The sequence below is a fragment of the Colletes gigas genome, unplaced genomic scaffold (assembly GCF_013123115.1).
Source record: "Colletes gigas isolate AHSC1104 unplaced genomic scaffold, ASM1312311v1 Colletes_gigas_Sc00001, whole genome shotgun sequence".
Taxonomy (NCBI): Eukaryota; Metazoa; Arthropoda; class Insecta; order Hymenoptera; family Colletidae; genus Colletes; species Colletes gigas.
The window spans coordinates 9,144,037-9,163,730 of NW_025106630.1; the positions used below are offsets into that span (position 1 = coordinate 9,144,037).

Below are 19,694 nucleotides of genomic sequence, written 5' to 3' on the forward strand. Positions count from 1 at the left end.
ACTCGATAGATAATTTCGTTCGCCGCGACCGTCGTCGGCTTCCCACCCTCTTTCGGACGACCTTTCGACGTTTGCCCGTTGCTCCGTGAGACGCGCGAAATCCGATAGATCCAACCCTCTTTTCTCTCCTAATTCCGCCGTTGGAAACAATATCGAATTTTATTTACCGTGGAGACTAGATACAAAGCATTTGTATATTCTGCGGAGATTCTCCTGCGGATCTATGGTGTACGATCAAAGGTTAATTGACCATTTTGTAAATGACTAAATTTTCGATAAGCTACGGTATAGATAGCGAAACGCGATGAAAAGTGTACCGTTCCGTGCACTGATCTGAATCGTATGCGTAGGGTGGTGTTTACAGTGTCGAGATCGTGCAACTAGTTGGGGTGGGGTTGGCGGAGGGGGGAGTTTCTTGTTCCCCGCAAACTGTAGCGAACCGTGCTAATGTAGAATAATAGAGTGAAGAAAAAAAGGGATGACTGAAAAGGCGAGGCAAAGCGAAGAAACCGAGGTAAGAGATTTCGTCGGGGCGTAGTAGAGGGGCACTGAAAATTGGGAACTGGTGGGGGTGATGGAGACCAGCCGCATAATGACAGGGTGCCTCGCGCCAAGGCCCCGCTAACGAACCGGGCCCACGGGACCAAAAGGGTCCGGGCTAGGAGACGACACTGTATTATTTTACCATTTCGGGGGGTCGGGGGCATCATCAGAAATCATCGCCGAATCCATATAATCAGTAGACGGTTACGTGCGGCCATGATTTTAAGAGCAGAAGAACGGGGACCAAAGAGGGGTGGAAAGGAGGGGGAGAGGACGGGGCCTAATAAGGCGAACGGTGGTAGGTACTTCGGTATCCTCGTCCGCGTCCTCTTCATCGTCGTCGTCCGTCCCCGAAGATCGTCGTGGACTTCTGAGTCCTTGATACCAACTTATAGTACTCGTTGCGGCCACTAATGACACGGACCCGATAAAAAGTAAACTCCTTCTACCTTCCCGTTTCTCATCCTCCTAGCCCCCCTGCCACCGCTATCTTGACGCGTTGCACGAAAGGTAGGTTTTAAAACGTTCCAACGAGGTCGCAAATGCTCCAGAGAACGACTCCCGAGCACGATCAGGGACCCGACGACTCGAAATTGCGCCTGGAAAAAAATGTACGCGCCTGCACTTAGCCCTGGACCTTCGGCAAAGGGCGCACGAAACCCAAGAATTCGATGGAAACCCCAATCCCCCCCCTCTTACCCTCGTTTCACCGTCGAGCTTTATGTTCGGGATTGAGAAAATGTCGTTGGTGGGTGAATGACATTCGAGTAGAGTTAAAAAGATTTCCAGTTTGATTATCAACCCCTCGACGTACCATTTAATGCAATTTTTCAAACATATACTGTTTAAATTTGTTCGTACAAGGATTGACCGCGAAAAAGAATGGATTTGTTTTATGAATACCATAGTCAACATGAAAACTTGAAGATGTAAGACACTTGGGGGTTAATATTTAAGTTTTTTCCGGAGAAAGTAAAGGGAGAGATTGAGTAGCAGGTGGTGTAATGCTAATTTAAGATGTACGTCGTTCAGCCACCGACGACTTTCGTGGAATACAAGACGCAACGAGTCGTTAGTTTCAATTTGCGCCGAGGATACGCGGAAACGTGGCCGGTCGAATTTATCGCGAGACGGCTAAAACGATTATTCTAGTCGCGGCCGGGGGTGGAAAAATCGAAAATTTAATGCCTGAAATCTCGAATGGTGAGCCCGCGGGAAAGCGCCGAGAACGTCAGGACCGAGGCAATAAAGAGCAATATGCGAGTATACTGTGAAAGTTGATCGATAAAGATCTAAATGAAAGTTGTTGGTGGATATAAAACGCCTCTCGTACGTACCGAGCCCGCTTTGCGTAGGTACGACCGGTTTGTTGCAAATCGTAAAAAAGGACCGCGTGTGTCGATCGATAACTCGGTTATCTTCGCGAAACCGTCGATCGCGTGAAAAATTTGACGCGTACGAGAACTACGGCGCTTGTGGCCCGTTTCCTTGACCTCTTTCGCGAACCGGAGGATCGATAATTCGATCGAGGAGACACGGAGCGAGCCGTGGTGCTCGAAAATCCTAACAAATCATCCGAAAATCCCGTGGGAGTGTAGGTATAGGTGGAGATCCGATACGTAACCAGTATCGACACCGCGACACGCGTTATCTCGATAATTAGGGGCTTTCTCTGGACCGAAGTATCGATGTTGGAGCCTCTCGAACTGGTTCCAGAATTCCATAGACCGTGTCAGCGGATCGACCGCGAGATAACGTATTGACAGACTGACCGAGGAACTCTCTCGTCCGTCCTTTTCTAATCTATCTTCGATACACACCGGGAATATTTATTTCCTCGTGATCCACGATCCGCCTCGCGATACGTTTCCCCGAAATAACTTTTTGGGAATGATGCCCCTTATCGAAACAGATCCCCGACGCCTGGAACGACCTGTCCGTCGCGATCCAATAAAACTCGACCTTAACTATCCAGAAACGGAGACATTCTCCTCCCGTTACCGATCTATTTACAACGTTTCGATCATGTCTACAAAATTTGTTCACCAAGGTATCTCGATCCTTGCGCAAAAATGACTTATTCAATTTCCTAGCATACACGAGCGTACATACACGAGCGTAATTATTAGAAAATAATTACATTAATCGAGCAAGGAGTAAATCTTTTTCCTCCGTCGCGGAATTATCGGGCGATAATGTAAGATCCGTATGTTTATTGGACATAAAAGCCCACATTAAACTGTCGTTAACGCTTCGACCGCTAATTGTGTGGTCCTCTTCGGAACAATATAAAACGCGTTAACCTTAATCCTACCGGGATGTGACTATGGGACACGTGGGTAACCAAACTCGTAGTGAGATCTTTGAGTTCGAGACGTTTGGTTTCGAGTCTCTGATCGTCTTCGATTTATTAATTGTAAAGAACATTGGTCTCTGACCTTGCATTATTACCGAGTATCGTCGCATTGGCCTAGTTGTTGGTTACAAAAAAAAAAACAGAAAAAAAAGATACTCTACGAAATGAATTCAGCAGTAAAAAGGCTAACGAACCCGATTGATTTCCAGAGTTCCAGAATGTTGGGTAGACCGCCTACGGTTAGCCTCCTGATCCCCTTTCTACCCAGGTACACAGAGAGGGGTTCTTGTACGGATAACACTTTAGCACAAACACGTTCGCACTATATATAGATATAGAATTTCACAGCGCTCGGAACCCGTGAGTTCATAGTCTCTGGAGCATCTATCTTGGATCTGTACACGATCTTTTCTCCTCTTCGCCTTTCGTCACGTATAGATGCACACGGGCGCAGTACGTACTTCCGTATGTACTAATAAGTGCATCTACATGAATTGCAATAGAGTATCGGTAGGTTGGATTACCATTCGAATTGCACCATCGCCGATCGATTATTTCTGATCCTGGCAATAATATAATAATTATTATAATAAGAATAATAATAGCAATACGCGGACATAATTGCCCCGTCGTTTAGATTACCTATTAATTGCTTCCTCCCGTATATTTCATGGTCGAGGTGTCATTTATGGCTACCACGCTGGTACGCGACTCGATCCTGAGAACAACTTGATATTGCCCCTGGCGCGATCGGTCGAGACTTCAATCTCGACCCTTTTAAATTCTACGTGCGTACGTACAATACATATACCGCTTCGTCGATGCTTCATAAATTACGAGTCAATTTGATTTCATAGATGGGAGATAATTCGTATATTTTATGAGAACGACTCGTAACTGTCGCCACATTTCAACTTTCTTCGGCCAACTTAAGTTATCCGATTTTATTGCGTTCGTAAATACGAAAGATTAAAGAAACGATAGATCTTCGGGTTTGTATTTTTCCGACGTTCTATAAATATTGCCAATGAAAACCCTCGGTTTTCTATCGAGACCGACGTCGTATTTCGAATACCAATACAGACAGGGCCGTTTCTGGCCGGGGTGCAAAAGGTGCCCCCCTAAATCGTTTATTTTATGCAAAATTTTTACCAACAGGGACAAGAATACAAACATTTCTTACGAACAGAATTTAAACGTGTACTCTTTGCAACAATAAACGATTTTTACATACAGTTCAAAATATCGCATGATTGATGCTTTTCATTTAACCGAAGTCTGAAATACTTTTTACAAAGACTTAATTTTGTTATTAAATTGGACCGTTCGAGGGGATATCTGTATTTTACATTATTCATTATAACTCTTGTGATCCAATTAATCGCGTTATTGTATCTGCAAACTCCTACGATAATTTTGCAGATTTTTGTCTGGATCATTATCGTCATTCGTATCGAATTTCCATAGGGTGATAAGCTCCCATGTATGTAATTAACTTAATAAGTTCAACTACCGCGAACATGTTAAAATTTTTCGACTACCTCTTTGCTTTATTTCGTACTATTTTTATGTACTAGGGATCATATCCTGTTGATGTTAATAGTAATAGTAGTAATTCTGCTATTACTACTGATAATAATAATATAGAGTATTTCATAAACGACGACGGTATTCAGGTTCGGTAATTATTTACATATTGACTCGCTAAAGAATTTTCAGTTGCCATAGCGCTGTAGTCTAACATTAAAATTTAATGCGCGGTTTTATTCGTACGCGTAAAAGCTAAAACTCGTTTTCGTCGATGACCTAGCAATCGTCCGCTGTTGCCAGCACATACACAACAGCATGTATGCAGATGGGCATCGGTAAAGAAAGGGGTACGTAGCGTCATCTTTCGTCAATCGCGGGAACAATAGAAACTGCACCGATCGGATAAATGGCATATATTGTCGAACATATGTAAAATGTATTTATGTTAGCTGATACGAAAAACGTTTATGTATACTCATAAAAATGTAGATGGACACCATTTTGAATATTTATTGTAAAATTAATAAATTTATTATCTATGAAAAATTTTCAATTGCTTTTAAACTAGCGAGAGTATTTTTAGACCTAACCAAACAAATTCTTTTTCATATCAGCAAAAACAACGAGGATTAGAGTATACAAAATAAAAGAAATATCATGTACAATCGTAAAGCTTATGATTTTAGAGGAATAACAGGCCAATACTGAGGTTTTGCTTTATCTTTGTGTCTGTCGATGGTAGTTTGAAGGGCAGTCTCCATTGCTAATATAGTTGAGCTTCCATCGCCGTACAATAACTTTGCACTTTTATTTCTTGCTTGTACCCATGCAGCTCCACCTTGAATACAAATATCTTTGTTTTTTTCCTCTTCTTTAACAGACTCTTCGGCTTCGCGTTTCTTCTTCAATTCAATTTTATGCCTTATGCTTTGTTCCAAAAAGTTCATCATATCTTCGTTTACTTGAAATTCTAAGGTTTCATTCTCTACTGTAGTTTCTGTCCTATCTTCTTCTTCCTCTTCTTCATCCTCTTCCCTTGCATCTTGATTCTTGTAACCTTGACTCCTCCATGAGTGCGAAGAGCATTGCTGAGCATTCTGACGAGCCAATGATCTCAATTTATCTCTTAACACCTGATTCTCGTATTCTAGTGCGAAGCAACGAGTTCTCCACCATGTTACGCTATGTCTGTAACATTTAGATTACTTTTGTGACGATCTTAAATACCGGATATTGGTATGCTGTAATTTTCTTCGACAAAAATATATATGTTACCTTTTTTGCCATTCTTGGGCTGCTGTGTAATTTTCCCAGAATGAATTAGCTTGCTTCGTGTTCGAAGTAAATTTCTCTTTACTCGTGAACATATCGGTACATTCCGAAAGAAATCTTTGATGTTTCATGGACTTAACCTCAAATTTGATATGCTCGCAACGTCGTTTCTTCAAATGCCGCCTCTTTTTCCGCCCTCTATTACGTTTCAGAGCGACGAATTCCATACCACACGGTTATTGTTGACAAATTTACGTTTGTATAAAAACCATCGTTTATATTTCCACGCGTCCTCGCAAGAACGACTGACGCGACATCAACCCTAACATCGCACGAATACGAATTTGTCTAACAACGGAAACACGCGTTCCTGATTCGAATATTAACAGATTAATAACGCAAATTTTTAACTGTTCGACGTGTTCGAAACATTCGTTTATTTCAAGGGACAGCACCTATGAAGAAAGTGTACGTACATATATATCAGAGATTAAACGGGTGATTTTTATTAGAAATATACAGTACTGTCGTGAGGCTTTGTACAAATCTGGAAAAAGACCATTGAACTTAAGTGAAAATGACACGAACACATAACATCGGTTAAAGTACAGTGTGAATCGTTTTTACACATCGTTCCAAATTCACGATGCATCGAAAATATGGTTACGATAAAGAATATACGTTTGTATGAAACTATTTCTTATTTGCTAAATATGCGCGATCTATAATCTCTTCGTAATTACAGTGAATTTCATAAATACCTCAAAATTCAACGTTACTAACAATAGTTCTCGCTGCAACTTCGTAAATTCGAGGTAATATTTGACATTTATACAGCAAAACTTCAAATTCAACGATCAAAACGTACCAGCTGGACATCGGCACTTCCATCAGAACGATTCGTTGGATATAAAGATACCTTTGTAAGGTTTCGCATTCGAGATATCGATTATGCGCGATAAAGTTCGTTGAGTGCCGAAAAAGGCATCGTTGCATTGTTCCAACAAACAACACACAAATTCTCGTCGCAAAAACCGACAGTGAGAGTTTTTCTTTAAAAGTGTGAGTCTTGTTAAATCGATGACGGTGCACCACACGTTTCTCAAATTATGATAAACGATCCATCCTGATCTCACATATGTGATAAATTTAATCCACGTTCGAACGACACTTCGTCATCCCCAAACTTAACATTACCACTTTCTGTACTATTTCTTCGCGAATTGCTATCATTTGTATTAGCTTCGACATTGTGACCCGAAGCTTCGCCGTTTGTTGCGATATTAGTCAAAGATGTTTTATTCAAAGGTTCAAGCCCAATTATTGTGCGAACATTATCAGGTAACTGATCCGCTACCGACATTAATTGACAGTAAATACCCTCTGCTTTGGATAGCATCGCAGATAGATCGATATTAAGCGAAAGATCGTTTATATGCTGCAAAACACATCTTCCCTTAATTAACGAACAATTGCTCGAGTATATCATTTAACACGCTTACCTTTAATATCTCTGTGAATCCGTAACGGTTTTCCATAAACGTGCTTCTTTCCGTGTCTAAAATAGCTATGCATAAAAGTAGATGAAAATTTTTGCACGGTAACCCAGTCCATAATATTTCCCACAATTTCATTATATCGAGCGCGTTGAATTCCCTTTTAAATAGTACCAAAAGCCATCGGAAACAAAAAAACATATTCCCCGAATCCTGCATATTTAAGTAGTGGGCTAATTGCGGATCTATAGTACTCAAAAGAGTATACAATTGGCACAATTGATGTTTCATTCCAGCTTGGTCAATATCGAAATTGGTACTCTGGTTAGTGGATAACGATTTCGTTTTATAAGTGTTTTACAAGCGATTATGTTACGAAATATGTAATATAAAACCTACCACTTTATCCATAAACCCAACGAAACTCCAAAACGCATCGACCTCGCTTTTCATTAAACATAAAATAGGACTAAGAAGGTCACTCATACCTTGGACGTATCCCAAATCAAAATTGTACATTACATACGTCATGAGAATATCGTACAATTCTACCAAGTGTGGGTTATTATCGCCCAGATAATAGGGAAGCGTTCTATCCGTCCTATTAACGTCCTTTTCTAAAATTTGTAATCTACATTGAAATTATCACACTGACGAATAGATTCATTTAATCGTTTCGCGTTCGTGAATTACCTATCAAACTTTTTCGATCCCGGTAATCAGAAAAATTATTTTCTTGTACAGAAGTCATGGACCTCCATTGCAATTTCATTTTGTAATATTCGTCGGTCTTTTTCTTTTTGTAGTTTAATCTTTCAATGCGCGTAGAGTCCCATGGGTAGTAATTTAATAAAAACTTCCATACTTTAAATCGCAAAGACGGGACAACACCCTGAAAAATTTTACATTTTGCATAGCTTGTTTTTTGTATTTGTAATCTTTTTTCGTATGAAATTTTATATCGGTTTCTATGCAAAATATCCGTGTATGTAGATGTCGAATTCAAATCATGTGTACAAACCCCATGAAAAATAATTTCTTTTACTGCTTGAGGATTTATAATTCTCCCCTCTGGGTCCTTATATTTTTTCCACTGTTCTGGCGACAGTGGTAAACCTATCATAATCACGTATATTTATATACTTTACATAAAATCACTTAATGAAAAACTATTCTACTATACCTCTTGGACATGGTCGTCGCGGCGGTAATGTCAAACTCAATTCATGCACCCCTATTACTTCGTACTCCTCCCCAGAACTTATCGATACCGGCGGATGAGGAACATCGATCGAAAGCGAATTATTTAGTATATCCGCGACTGCTTCCTCGACTGGACGTTTAGCTGGTTCTTTATACACTATAAGTTAATGTTTTACATAACGGTTCTTAAAATATTTAAAAACTGTACAGGATATACTCTTGTAAACTTACACCAAATATCTGCCAGTTTACTAAAGGCTTCCAATGTTGTTTCATATGGACGGTTTTGTAAATTCTTCACAAATTTCCAAACGTAATCCGACGTATTTTCCGGAAATAAGTCTAACTCGGCGAATGATTTGGTTAACACAGACGGCACTTCGTCTACTATGATGTACAAATTTCTATTCGTACGGGACTTTACAAATCTAAGGAAACCTTTTAAAGAATTTACAAAACTTTCAGCATTAGACAACTGAAAGAAAGCAACATGGGTGGTACCATCCTTTTGTATGAATATAAGCTGTTGCCCTTTATGATTTATACGAAAGGAGTGTAAGTCTGTGAACAAAATTCTGACGGTTCTTGTACGTCCAAGAGAGTCTGTTCCTTCTGGTGAGGTAGGAGTACGCCTGGTATGAGTGTCTACTAAAGACCATTCCGGATCCTGAGCTTGATTCTCTAATACCACAGAATCCTCAATGGGTTTCCATTCTATACATTTCCCAAAAGACTACAATTTTGAAATACGGCATTTACCATAAACTGTTTATCGTAAGAAATACTATTAGACACAAAGTCTACTTACATATTCGACAATGTTTAATGTTCCTAGACTGTGGACCTCGTCTTCCCTAATACTTCCACCTCTGAGTTCAACACCCGTTTGCATCCACAATTCCTAATCAAAATTGATAAGAGAAAAAATGGAATAACAATTAATAATAAAAAACTTAGTTTCTCATTTTTTAAGGTGACACCAAAATGAATAAAAAATGCTCAATTAGAATAGCAACGGCAGGAACCACCTAACCTAACAATGTCATTAAACGAATGGAGCAAAATCAGTTTATCCAAACATCTAACAACAACGACGTGTAATTAACATAAAGACCGAATTGAATGACAGTTTGATTCGCATGTTTACATATAACTTGTCAGGAGTCGTGTTGATATATCGCAAGTACGGCATGTGAGTAGATGTTTAAGAGTACGTGAATTTTAAAATTGAGACACGACTTCGAACCAGGCGATATTATAAGAAGATACTTAAATCGTATTTGCACAATTGCGGATCGCTTAGAAATGGTTCTCACCTTTCCCTGTTCCGTGGGCTCAAACATTTCGAAGGTGTTCTGCGTAAATTAGCAGGCTGATCGAGTTACGGCCGATTTCGACGCATCACTTCTACTATCTCACAAGTTTACCTTCTTATTCTCTTCCTTTATTCTATTGTCTTGGCTCACTCGTGCAATCATGCAACTGCGTGATGCCGCTTATGAGTATATGTGTCTAGTATCGTGTTGATCGCGCCAAAATGAAAGAAATAATTTTCTGTCGTTTTCTGTATATTTTCGATATTTCGTGATCATAAAGCATTTCGCAATACTTTTCGATTATCTGTTAGAGACTGCTGATACTCGATAAACGTCAACTCCCCTACAATCAAGCTACAAACTCGTACGTCTACTGCGTGCATACATATGAGTAAGCGTTTAATCGCGACCTCTGTACGAAACTTTACTCTTTCTAACTAACGCTTCGCTCATTTATTTTACCACTGTGTTCCGTGTGAGTAATACGAAGTCTACGGACAACCTAAATACGTGCATATGTGATAATGATCGTGATAACGAAACACGTTTTCAAATTATATGCTACTTCGGCCTGTTTTACGAGATGTTAAGTTCTATTTCGTCGTTAGACGAATGTGGGCATCGTGGACTGTAAAAGTATTGGACGATTGTTTTGATGGAAGAATTTCATGTCTGATAATAACTCTAGATTACCTTGAAAACACCTGTAAAATCGGTATCTTTAATGTATGTTTGTGTAGTTTGTTCGCATGAATCGTTTCGTCCGAAGGCAAATGCCATTAAAAGTAAGAGCATGCCTATTCGGTCGTTTCTTGATTAAGGCGCTACGTAACATTGCTCATTCATTATCTCAAATTTGAACTAAGCACTTAATCGCAATAGCACCTTCGCAGAGAGAGAAGTTTTCCCCCACAAACGGACTGGATTCATTAAAGTAAACCGTGTATGCCAGTGTTTCTCAAACTTCATCTACCCGTGGGTCTTCAGAGTAGAATTAAATTATTAATTAAAAAATATACATAGGGTAAAGGATCCAATCATTGTCATCCCTAAAATGCGTTTGACCGAATTACTGACCAATCCAATTACTATCAGGCTGGAAGACCCAATTCCTTATCTTACTTTAACTAAACAGCTGAATTGCATCTTGGCGATGTATTTATGGAAACTTTTCCCTAAGCAATTGTGCTTTTTTCCTTCTGAGAGTTCGTGGACCTTCGTCATCGTGTACGTGGAGCACAGTTGAGAAACACTGACGTATGCAATTGTGCACAGACAGTTAGATGTTGCCATCTTCTGTCTAAAATCGCAAGCTACTTTAACCGCTCTTAGGGTTATAAAACTTGCATTTTCCAACTTAACCTATATGTTGCAGTTTTCAAATTGTGCATCATGATTTATTGATGTTTAAATAGTAAGTAGCCTTTAGTGTAGTAGCCTTCAAAGGAAAGATACGTGGCTATCGTGGATCAAAATGATGCATAGATCCCAGACCATCCGCAACAAAAGGTAAAGGTAAACATTTTTAATCTCAATATGCGATAGCACATTTTTACAATCGATTTTCTAATAAACAAAAATCGATACCTTTGCCAAAGGAGAAATCATTCCCTATCGGGTTATATCAGGGTATTTCTGATGCAATTGTATTAATAATAAAATATGTAGGGTTCATTGAAAGCTCCTAATCATCCATGTCGAAATCTTCTTACTATGTATATCGATCTTGTACCAGAGGTGCCAGAAAAGCATCGACGGTGCCCTTCTCGCCATGACAGATCACGCGTAGGTGAGCTCGTGGAGTTTCGGAAAGTCGACAAAGGCAAACATGCCCTCTTTCTCGATTCTCCGAAGCTGCCCGAAGTAATTTCGGACCGCCTCGTGGGAGTCGAGAGAGGAAGGCTCACTTTTGAATTTTCCTACAGTCCTCCGCTGGCCTCTGCTGACCGCTGCTGTCCACTCCTGATACTTCTGACAACGTATGACGATTACTACTTGTTACTGCTTGCCTCTGCTGGCCTCTGCTGGCCTCTGCATGCCTCTGCTGGCCTCTGCTGGCCCCTGCTGACATGATATATATGTATTAAAACATTGTATAATGTAAATCTATGGCAATAAATGATATAATTACAAAGAATTCTATGTGTTCTCATCATTTTTTACCTTTCTTTTCCTCTCCAAGTCATTACCTTAATTATAAGACTCCCTGAAACTCCTTGGTTTCTCTGAACCCACTAGGAAGTCCTGAAACTTCACGTACGCGTGATCTGGCATAGTGTGGGTAGTGCACCCGGTGCTCAATCTGGCGTCACTGTTTTGTACTACGTTTGAGAATCTTATTGTTGTACATTTGAAAACAGATGTAAATCCCGCCAAGTTGGTGCACTTGCACGTATATGTTTCCTTTTGGAATATCACGACACGTGCGGTATCTCAACACAAACAAGCGGTAAAAAATTAATAGAAAAAAATACCGCGAAAACGCAATGTAAACCGACAACCGACAATCGTTGTTTCGACTTATCATGCATCGACGCAGTTATATAGTTGCACATGAGTCATCGATGATTTACGCTTGTATCTGTTATTTTGCATATTATGACGATGATACTTTTATATAATTTCATGAAACGATACAACAGTTAAATATGAAATTAAAAAATAAATTTTTTTCTGTTCGTGACTCACGCGTACCACCAATAATTTTTTTAATTGAACAGAAAGTAATAATTAATTACACATATACAATAGTTACTATGTAGGAAGGCTATATATAAACATCTAAGTACGAGTGCTCAGATATATAGGAATAATTAGTATTTGTTTAAGTAGGATTCGTATATGCAATTGTACATGTACTATTTCATTCTAACGAAATATGGTAATTCATCTTGAATTAACGTACTTACGTGCTGGTCAATTTTTACCAGTATGATTCTTCTGCAAACTTTTTCGTTAGCTCGTCGAATAGCGATCAAAGCATGATTGGTAGGTATATTATAAGATTCACGATATTTCGATTGTATAAATAGGTTATAAATGTTGTTTCGTGTTGTATAAAATTAAAGGAAATCATTTTTTCCGTTAGTAATTCTATGGCTTTATCTAGGGACTTTAATCTTATAATTACGGCGCTACTAGTACCGCCAAAGCTGAGACAGCGTTCCCGCGCAAACCAGCGCCGACCTAACTGTCGCCGCCAAAATATCTGTCGTTCATACGCATAACCGTCGTCGTTCGGGGCAGAGGGTAGAAGAGGTTCATTCGCTGTTTGATATTCCGAGGAGAAAGTTCTTCCGTTATTCTTGTTCGAGGAAAGTTTCAAGAGAATACCATAAAGGATGTCAGGACGTGGTAAAGGTGGTAAGTATAGCGTTTCGTTGGCGACAATGTAGCGCTACGAGCTGCTGGAAAACGCGGAAATCATTTACGTTCTTCCAGGAAAGACCAAGGGAAAGGCGAAGACCCGCAGTAGTAGGGCAGGGCTCCAGTTCCCTGTGGGAAGAATTCATCGTCTTCTGAGAAAGGGAAATTATGCGGAACGAGTTGGAGCTGGTGCACCGGTCTATTTGGCCGCCGTGATGGAATATTTGGCGGCTGAAGTACTCGAGTTAGCCGGGAACGCCGCGCGAGACAACAAGAAGACGAGGTTGGTCGAGCAAGCTTTTCCCTTCTACCCCCCTCTTCCTTATTCTTTCTCTTTCTGCCATTGCGTATATATTTCATTTCCTCCGCATTTAAATAAATATATTCTCGTAAATACGTATTTCGGAAAATATTTTACTCCGTCGAAAATTCCCCGTATACTTGAACGTATCAAATTATTGCATTTAGCGAGAAAAGCTTTCCGATTTCTATTTTTATATTAACCGTATTAGCATTTGCGTGTATTCGCCTAGTTTACCGTCCCTAATGCAAAAAACGTCCGTCCTGGTAGTTAAGTGTACATGGATACATTTGAGGTTAAACTATGACCTTCCATCTCAACATGGGTCTACAAATATATTGGTTAAATGTACGTTTGTTCTCTGTTTCAGGATAATTCCGCGTCACTTGCAGTTAGCTATCCGCAATGACGAAGAATTAAACAAATTGCTATCCGGTGTAACTATCGCCCAAGGTGGTGTCCTCCCTAACATCCAAGCAGTTCTGTTGCCGAAGAAGACTGGTACCGGTGGGTCAGGAAAAGGCGATAAAGCGTCCCAAGAATATTAGAACAACCTTTCTAACTTAACAGTACTTTAGGACTATATCCTTATTTCTTCGATCATAAAGAAACAAAATAATATCTAGAATGTATGAGATTACAATCATTATTCCAACCACATACATTGTAGAATTATCTGAATTCACGATACAATTTATTGGTTCATTGCTAAATTTTTCTTTTCGGTAATGTAGTAACACAATGCATTATTGCTTTAGACTAATATCTTACGTATGTATGATTAAGTTCTATTATTTAAGTAAATATTCATTAATGTACCCATTTTGTTTTTATTCTTCGATCGATTCTTTATTAAATTCTCGATGATATTTTATGAATTGTAAGAACGAATGGTAATTACAGCAGGTTAAATGTTTTTGTTGACTGTAAACGATATTTAGAGTGAAAATAAAGGATGATTAAATCTTCACTTTACATTGTCTTTCGAAAATTCTGACCCTTCCTGTACGCGCGCGTTACCTAGATTTTTTTTTTTTTTAATCGAACGAGCACGTAGGTATTCGTAACCAATCTCGAGCAATTATACTTTCAAAATGTAGAACGTAAACAACTTCCGGTATGACAGCATGTCCACCGGTGGAGTTTTGTAACACATAAATTGATGTAGGTAGCGCGACGGTTCAACGTGACGTTTAATTTTTGATCGCTTCATGCCGAATAGTATTTTTTTTTTTCCCGTGAAAAACATTCGTTAATTTTAAAAAACGAAACTGCATAAAATGTCGTCGAGCGATATAAGTATGCTTGTCGATATGGGTTTTAGCTTGCCTAAAGCGTAAGGGACCTTAAATCATTCGCTGGCCAACATGTCTAACCTTTAATATTTTATCGTGTATTTTGTTTTAGAGAAAAAGCCTTAGAGGTCACTGGAAACAATGGTGTTGTTCCGGCAATGGAATGGTATGAGAAAAACCGCGGCTTCGTTTTTCGTTGCCCGATGACGATCTTAATTTTTTATTTCAGGCTCTTGGCTCATTCGGATGAAGCAGAACCATCGCCTAAACAACCTACTGCCGAAAGTGCAGCAACGTTAATTGCTCAAACACCAGCCGAAGATAGTAGTGCTAGTGCCAGTGGTCAAGTATCGACTACAGAAATTGCCAAGTCTATGAAATGCGACGTGTAAGTATATTATGTTTGTTTTCGAGTAATTCTAGAAACACTTGGAGGGGGAAGATTGTTGAGCCCACCAGTTAGAAAACCTTAAAAACATTCTATTTCTCTCGCGCGAAGCATTTATTGTCGTTCGTGTATTTACGATCGACGTTTATAAATCGATTTTTATTTAGTTAGAATGTTATTAAAGAAGAGAAAATACAATGGTTATGTACACAGTTCCTATTAGCTGATCCTTTATCAGATGAATCTCTACCATTCAATTGATGACAACAAATTTATATTGTACTATTAAAAAATCATTTTACAATAAAAAATATGAAAATCATGTGTGGGCACAACAAGCCCTCCTTCAAGACAACAGCTTGTAGCTTGGTCTTTCTACGAATAATTCTTGTGTAATCACATCAATTATTATTATTGCCCCATCTAGATGTGGAAAGCTGTTCAAAACTAACTTGGAAGTTGAATTCCATGCAACAAAGTCTGGGCACGATAGATTCTCAGAGAGTACAGAGGAAAAGAAACCACTTTCAAAAGAGGAGAAGATAGAACAATTACGAACATTAACAGAGAAGTTAAAACAAAAAAACAAAGAGCGGGAAGAACAAGAAAAAATAGATATATTCGCGAGGGAAAGGGATAGGATAAGGGTAGGAAAAGAAATGGCTCAAGCTAAAAGAAAGTGAGTTATCTGTTTCTTATAAAAAAATGTCCATTGAACATATTTACTTCGGCATTTTAAATGCAGATGGGAAGAGTTAGAAACAAGAAAGGTAATGGAACAAAGAAGGCAAGAGAAAGAGGACGAGAAATTAGCGCGACAAAGGGTGAAAGCACAAATCGAAGCCGACAAAGCCGCGAGACGTGCAAAAGCTAATAACCAAGAGGTACCCAAGGAAATTCCTCCTGTGCCTTCATCGTCTACGACGCACCATAGGAAAGACTACAGTGAAACGAAGCTACAAGTAATAAGTTCATTTGTTTCAGCCAGGGGCGGATCTACTCAGTAATGACACTGATGCATAACTACTAATACTATTTTTATAGCTCGCAAAATCGATAGCTGCAAGACGGTGTTCGCGTTTTTCAATATTTTTAAATATATTTTCATTTATTCACACGATTCTGGGGGTAGAATGCCTATAGATAGTCGCGAATCTGTAGCGACGATAATAGATCCAGAAGAGAACTAATAGAAGTATAAATATGATTTGTATATTAATAACATTTGCCTTTTATAAAATATTTCAGAAAAGGAAAAGGCCCCTCAAAGTAATTAGCTTCAAGTCCGAAAAGTCTAGATCCGTCACTGGTCCCGGCACATGTTTTTATTATTGGCATGCGTGTGAAACAGCAATATTCAACATTTTAGATTAGACTTACTAATGGACAAACGTTAACGCAAAGTTTCGGAAGTAAAGAACAATTATCTGCCGTGAGATTGTTTGTTGAAATGAATAGGACAGACGATGATTCGGGTCCATTCTGTTTAATGACAAACTTCCCAAAGAAAATTTTTACAGAAGATGATTATGACACACCATTAGATGTTTTAGGTATGGTATAGATTATGTCGATCGGTATACATTTCGTTCGAACGATCTGAGTCGGCTATTATTATCTGGAGCAATATCTGTACAGTACTGACATCATCTTTTCTACTAATCATATATTCCAAGGAACAAAGTCCACTCGTCTGTATAATCTGACCGCTTATTTACAGGCCTAGTACCATCCTCGGTTATAATTATTAAGAAGAAAGTACAGCAATACACATAAACATCAATTATTACTTGCCATGCAATCGGTAATATAAGTTGTAAGCTAATATATCAGTGTACAATGTCCTACAAATTGTTTATCAAGGAGGCAGCATTTTTAATTCCAAACATTCTCAATTTATAATTTATAAGAAGTTTCTGTGACAGTTGTTATTCAAGAATGATATAATTTATAAAAATGATCGGAAAAATAAAAATATACATTTGAAAATAATGAGACATTTTATCCAAGTCTTTTTAGCTGTTTAATCTTTAAGGATAAGAAGTATACGTTACCTTATAATTACTATTAGAGTCTTTATTCTTCTTTAATCGCGACAATATCATTAAATTAAATAACATCGATCGTATCTTGAAATGTACAGAATTTTAATTTACAATATAATTCTAATTATTGTTGTGCTATGTTACGTTTCTTCGGTACTTCACCCGGATATATCACGTTATTAGACTTGTTACAGTTCGTGGGGTATCCAGAAATACCATCACAATTGATCAATTCGAATTGTTTATTAAAACAGATTCGTATTTCAAATATATAGGACTCTCCCGTTTTCTAAAATGAACGTTGATATTAGCTACATAAATATCGGTTAGAAATTGGTATTAGTATTTATTATGACAAATTTTTACCTTGTCTTTTATGCACACCACTGAACCTCGTTTGCCTAATCCTTTTTCAATGGCATCCAACAATTCGTCTATTGCGTACACATTTCCAGGTAAAATGTTCGATTTCGCCAACACGTTTTTCATATCGTACTGCGATAGCAAAGCAAGACCTTCCTTGAAATATTTCAACTCGGTGTTCACTTTTTCCAATTTTGCCGCGCAGGTGCCATGTTTATTCCACTCGTGTTGCCAAAGAGAGTAAGATTCCTTTCCTTCTTGTATGTCGATCCATTTCTCTTGTAGTTCACCTTCGATTGGTTTTAAAGCAGCTGGATTGAACTTGGAAGAATTGTCACAGAACTGTGGACCTAGTTTATGGTATTGGGAAGGCCACACGCCATGAATCGTCCACTGGTCTTTATGGGCTGGCAGCCAACAATTATGAGACGCCGAATTTTCTTTCCACGCGAGGCAAACAGTTTGCGGCCAATGTTGAGTAAAGATCAAAACATCGAAATTGTCCGATCCCGCTGTCGCAGGCCTACGATAACTGGTATTTCATTCGATCAAGAAAGCAAGGAAAAATTATAAATATACAGAGTCACCCGTAGCATGTGGGAGCTGCTCCATGAATAGATTACACGTGTGAAAACAAATATGACCTTGCGTCGGAACACAAGCACGCAAACGTTTTACCACTTGCTGTCCTTTGTTCAACACCATGACACTGGGTAAGTCGAAACTCTCCAATTTTACGACAGACTTTATTTTTAAAAAACGTGCTATAAAAATTGTGCAAAATTATTACGAAATTCTTCTCGACACCAAAATAGTTTAGTAAACTTTAAAGTGTTATGACTCTTGAACTATTAGGTTTAAAGCATAAGTGTCTTCGTGCGTTTTTGTAGAGATTAAGAAACTGCATCGAATGGTACGATTAAAATTATGAAATTCCATTTGAAAAAAGGATGCAGGCGCATGGCGGCAAAACTCCGTGCACACGTTATCGACGGATATTTTCTCGAACTGTTCGAAGTGAAAACCGTTTCAATATTTTCGCTTTAGAATTGCAAAATACCTCATTTTTCAAAACAATCATGATTTCTTACAAAAATTTGTGTTTCTTGAAAAACAAAAGTGACAGTGTAATTCTGATTCCGGACTCGTGTTTGGATAGAGGAACTCGGAACTTGGGTGAAATTAGTTCGATTACTTTCGTCCGTCGAAAAAATTATTCAAATAGGACCATACGTTTATACGAACATTCTTTAACGCTTTTAGCAGCACTACTTGTTGATGCAGTTCGCACATAGGGAACACTCTGCATATGTATATGTACGTTTCAAAGATAACAAATTTTTCATTTACCTAGTTAAAACAATGATGAGAAGAATGAAAAAAACTACCGTGCTGCTAATCAACCACTTCTTGTACATTATTTTATTCGCGCTCGCGACGTATTTCGCTGTCCAGTTGTACACACAGGGAATCCAAAATGGTACACGTTCACAAACTGTTCAGTCAGCAGAGTTCTATGCGCTCACCGCATTTTATACTTATCTCCCCACTATTCCTTCCATCGCTGTGTATTCTTTGCGCTTGCTAGCAGATGGTCAGCGTCTTTTATCTGAACTCTTGTACCTTTAAAGAGTGTTAAGGTGGATCATTTTATCGTCGTCGATGTTAAAAATAATCATCCGTGTACCTATCTAGAAAAATTTGCAACTCGTAATGATAATATCGTTTATCTTATTGATTTTCTCGGCATATAACATTGTCCAAAGCAAGGCGAAAGTAGATAACGATTATCAGCTGATTATATCCTATCTCTTATCGCAGACTAGGTATACGAGTAGACCTTAAACACGGAGTTAAGGATCAATTTTCCGAATAGCCTTGAAACTTATGGGGAACATTTCTAAGAAAAAGTAAAGAATTTTTTTCTAGAAAATGCGTAGGATTTCGGGGGTATGCGTATTCACCAAAAATGATTGTATTTAACCCCTGCAGCGAAAAATAATTTTTTCAGAACGATTCGAAATTTTTTAATTTTGTCGACAAATTTCTCCACCTGCTCGAATTTTTTTCTCGACAATGCGTAGGATTTCGAGGGTATGCGTATTCACCAAAAATGATTGTATTTAACCCCTGCAGCGAAAAATAATTTTTTCAGAACGATTCGAAATTTTTTAATTTTGTCGAAAAATTTTAGCACTCTTTTAATTTTTCAATCTCTTG

The 19,694-nt window shown here is 38.6% G+C and overlaps 5 protein-coding genes across 7 annotated transcripts; 2 read left to right on the forward strand and 3 right to left on the reverse strand.

Annotated features, from left to right (window-relative positions):
* Window positions 1-5,032: 5,032 nt before the first annotated feature.
* On the reverse strand, window positions 5,033-6,060 carry LOC122405047 (gem-associated protein 8-like). Its single transcript, XM_043409522.1, has 2 exons — window positions 5,705-6,060; window positions 5,033-5,617 (listed from the first exon to the last, which is right to left on the reverse strand). Exons 1-2 carry the CDS (start codon window positions 5,926-5,928, stop codon window positions 5,104-5,106), a joined length of 738 nt encoding a protein of 245 aa, XP_043265457.1. The 5' UTR covers window positions 5,929-6,060; the 3' UTR covers window positions 5,033-5,103.
* A 130-nt stretch (window positions 6,061-6,190) lies between these two features.
* On the reverse strand, window positions 6,191-12,203 carry LOC122405053 (TBC1 domain family member 15). The gene is made up of 10 exons (XM_043409536.1): window positions 12,065-12,203; window positions 9,717-10,420; window positions 9,209-9,301; window positions 8,632-9,133; window positions 8,381-8,557; window positions 8,219-8,313; window positions 7,891-8,089; window positions 7,597-7,814; window positions 7,204-7,518; window positions 6,191-7,139 (listed from the first exon to the last, which is right to left on the reverse strand). Exons 2-10 carry the CDS (start codon window positions 9,741-9,743, stop codon window positions 6,834-6,836), a joined length of 1,932 nt encoding a protein of 643 aa, XP_043265471.1. The 5' UTR covers window positions 9,744-10,420; window positions 12,065-12,203; the 3' UTR covers window positions 6,191-6,833.
* A 672-nt stretch (window positions 12,204-12,875) lies between these two features.
* Window positions 12,876-14,201, forward strand: LOC122405061 (histone H2A-like). The gene is made up of 3 exons (XM_043409549.1): window positions 12,876-13,079; window positions 13,158-13,365; window positions 13,754-14,201. The coding sequence occupies exons 1-3, from the start codon at window positions 13,058-13,060 to the stop codon at window positions 13,929-13,931; spliced, it is 408 nt and encodes a 135-aa protein (XP_043265484.1). The 5' UTR covers window positions 12,876-13,057; the 3' UTR covers window positions 13,932-14,201.
* Window positions 14,202-14,562: 361 nt separating this feature from the next.
* Window positions 14,563-16,980, forward strand: LOC122404729 (UBX domain-containing protein 1). 3 transcript variants are annotated; one of them, XR_006259721.1, is made up of 7 exons: window positions 14,563-14,719; window positions 14,791-14,844; window positions 14,908-15,066; window positions 15,494-15,745; window positions 15,812-16,028; window positions 16,436-16,698; window positions 16,742-16,943. XR_006259721.1 is itself a non-coding variant. In XM_043408989.1 (7 exons), exons 1-7 carry the CDS (start codon window positions 14,664-14,666, stop codon window positions 16,840-16,842), a joined length of 978 nt encoding a protein of 325 aa, XP_043264924.1. In that variant the 5' UTR covers window positions 14,563-14,663; the 3' UTR covers window positions 16,843-16,980. The 3 variants fall into 3 exon arrangements, 2 of the variants coding, with proteins under 2 accessions (XP_043264924.1, XP_043265051.1); XM_043408989.1 differs by having other exon boundaries at window positions 16,436-16,619; window positions 16,787-16,980; XM_043409116.1 differs by having other exon boundaries at window positions 14,636-14,682; window positions 16,436-16,619; window positions 16,787-16,980.
* Window positions 16,981-17,119: 139 nt separating this feature from the next.
* On the reverse strand, window positions 17,120-19,389 carry LOC122404879 (ribonuclease Oy). Its single transcript, XM_043409249.1, has 3 exons — window positions 18,825-19,389; window positions 17,478-18,006; window positions 17,120-17,400 (listed from the first exon to the last, which is right to left on the reverse strand). Exons 1-3 carry the CDS (start codon window positions 18,890-18,892, stop codon window positions 17,236-17,238), a joined length of 762 nt encoding a protein of 253 aa, XP_043265184.1. The 5' UTR covers window positions 18,893-19,389; the 3' UTR covers window positions 17,120-17,235.
* Window positions 19,390-19,694: the final 305 nt, after the last annotated feature.

What these genes read in the sequence shown, in the direction of transcription:
- LOC122404729 (XM_043408989.1), top strand. Translation starts at nt 14,664, where the DNA reads ATGTCGTCGAGCGATATAAGTATGCTTGTCGATATGGGTTTTAGCTTG. An exon ending in GGTTTTAGCTTGCCTAAAGC is followed by an intron (nt 14,720 to 14,790) that starts GTAAGGGACCTT and finishes ATTTTGTTTTAG; the next exon opens with AGAAAAAGCCTTAGAGGTCA. An exon ending in CACACCATTAGATGTTTTAG is followed by an intron (nt 16,620 to 16,786) that starts GTATGGTATAGA and finishes GCTTATTTACAG; the next exon opens with GCCTAGTACCATCCTCGGTT.
- LOC122405053 (XM_043409536.1), bottom strand. Translation starts at nt 9,743, where the DNA reads ATGTTTGAGCCCACGGAACAGGGAAAG. An exon ending in CATTAAACATTGTCGAATAT is followed by an intron (nt 9,134 to 9,208) that starts GTAAGTAGACTT and finishes TCAAAATTGTAG; the next exon opens with TCTTTTGGGAAATGTATAGA. An exon ending in TAAACTGGCAGATATTTGGT is followed by an intron (nt 8,558 to 8,631) that starts GTAAGTTTACAA and finishes ATTAACTTATAG; the next exon opens with TGTATAAAGAACCAGCTAAA.
- LOC122405061 (XM_043409549.1), top strand. Translation starts at nt 13,058, where the DNA reads ATGTCAGGACGTGGTAAAGGTG. An exon ending in GTCAGGACGTGGTAAAGGTG is followed by an intron (nt 13,080 to 13,157) that starts GTAAGTATAGCG and finishes ACGTTCTTCCAG; the next exon opens with GAAAGACCAAGGGAAAGGCG. An exon ending in CGAGACAACAAGAAGACGAG is followed by an intron (nt 13,366 to 13,753) that starts GTTGGTCGAGCA and finishes TCTCTGTTTCAG; the next exon opens with GATAATTCCGCGTCACTTGC.
- LOC122404879 (XM_043409249.1), bottom strand. Translation starts at nt 18,892, where the DNA reads ATGTACAAGAAGTGGTTGATTAGCAGCACGGTAGTTTTTTTCATTCTT. An exon ending in CTCATCATTGTTTTAACTAG is followed by an intron (nt 18,007 to 18,824) that starts GTAAATGAAAAA and finishes ATGAAATACCAG; the next exon opens with TTATCGTAGGCCTGCGACAG. An exon ending in TGGTGTGCATAAAAGACAAG is followed by an intron (nt 17,401 to 17,477) that starts GTAAAAATTTGT and finishes CGTTCATTTTAG; the next exon opens with AAAACGGGAGAGTCCTATAT.
- LOC122405047 (XM_043409522.1), bottom strand. Translation starts at nt 5,928, where the DNA reads ATGGAATTCGTCGCTCTGAAACGTAATAGAGGGCGGAAAAAGAGGCGG. An exon ending in GCCCAAGAATGGCAAAAAAG is followed by an intron (nt 5,618 to 5,704) that starts GTAACATATATA and finishes TAAATGTTACAG; the next exon opens with ACATAGCGTAACATGGTGGA.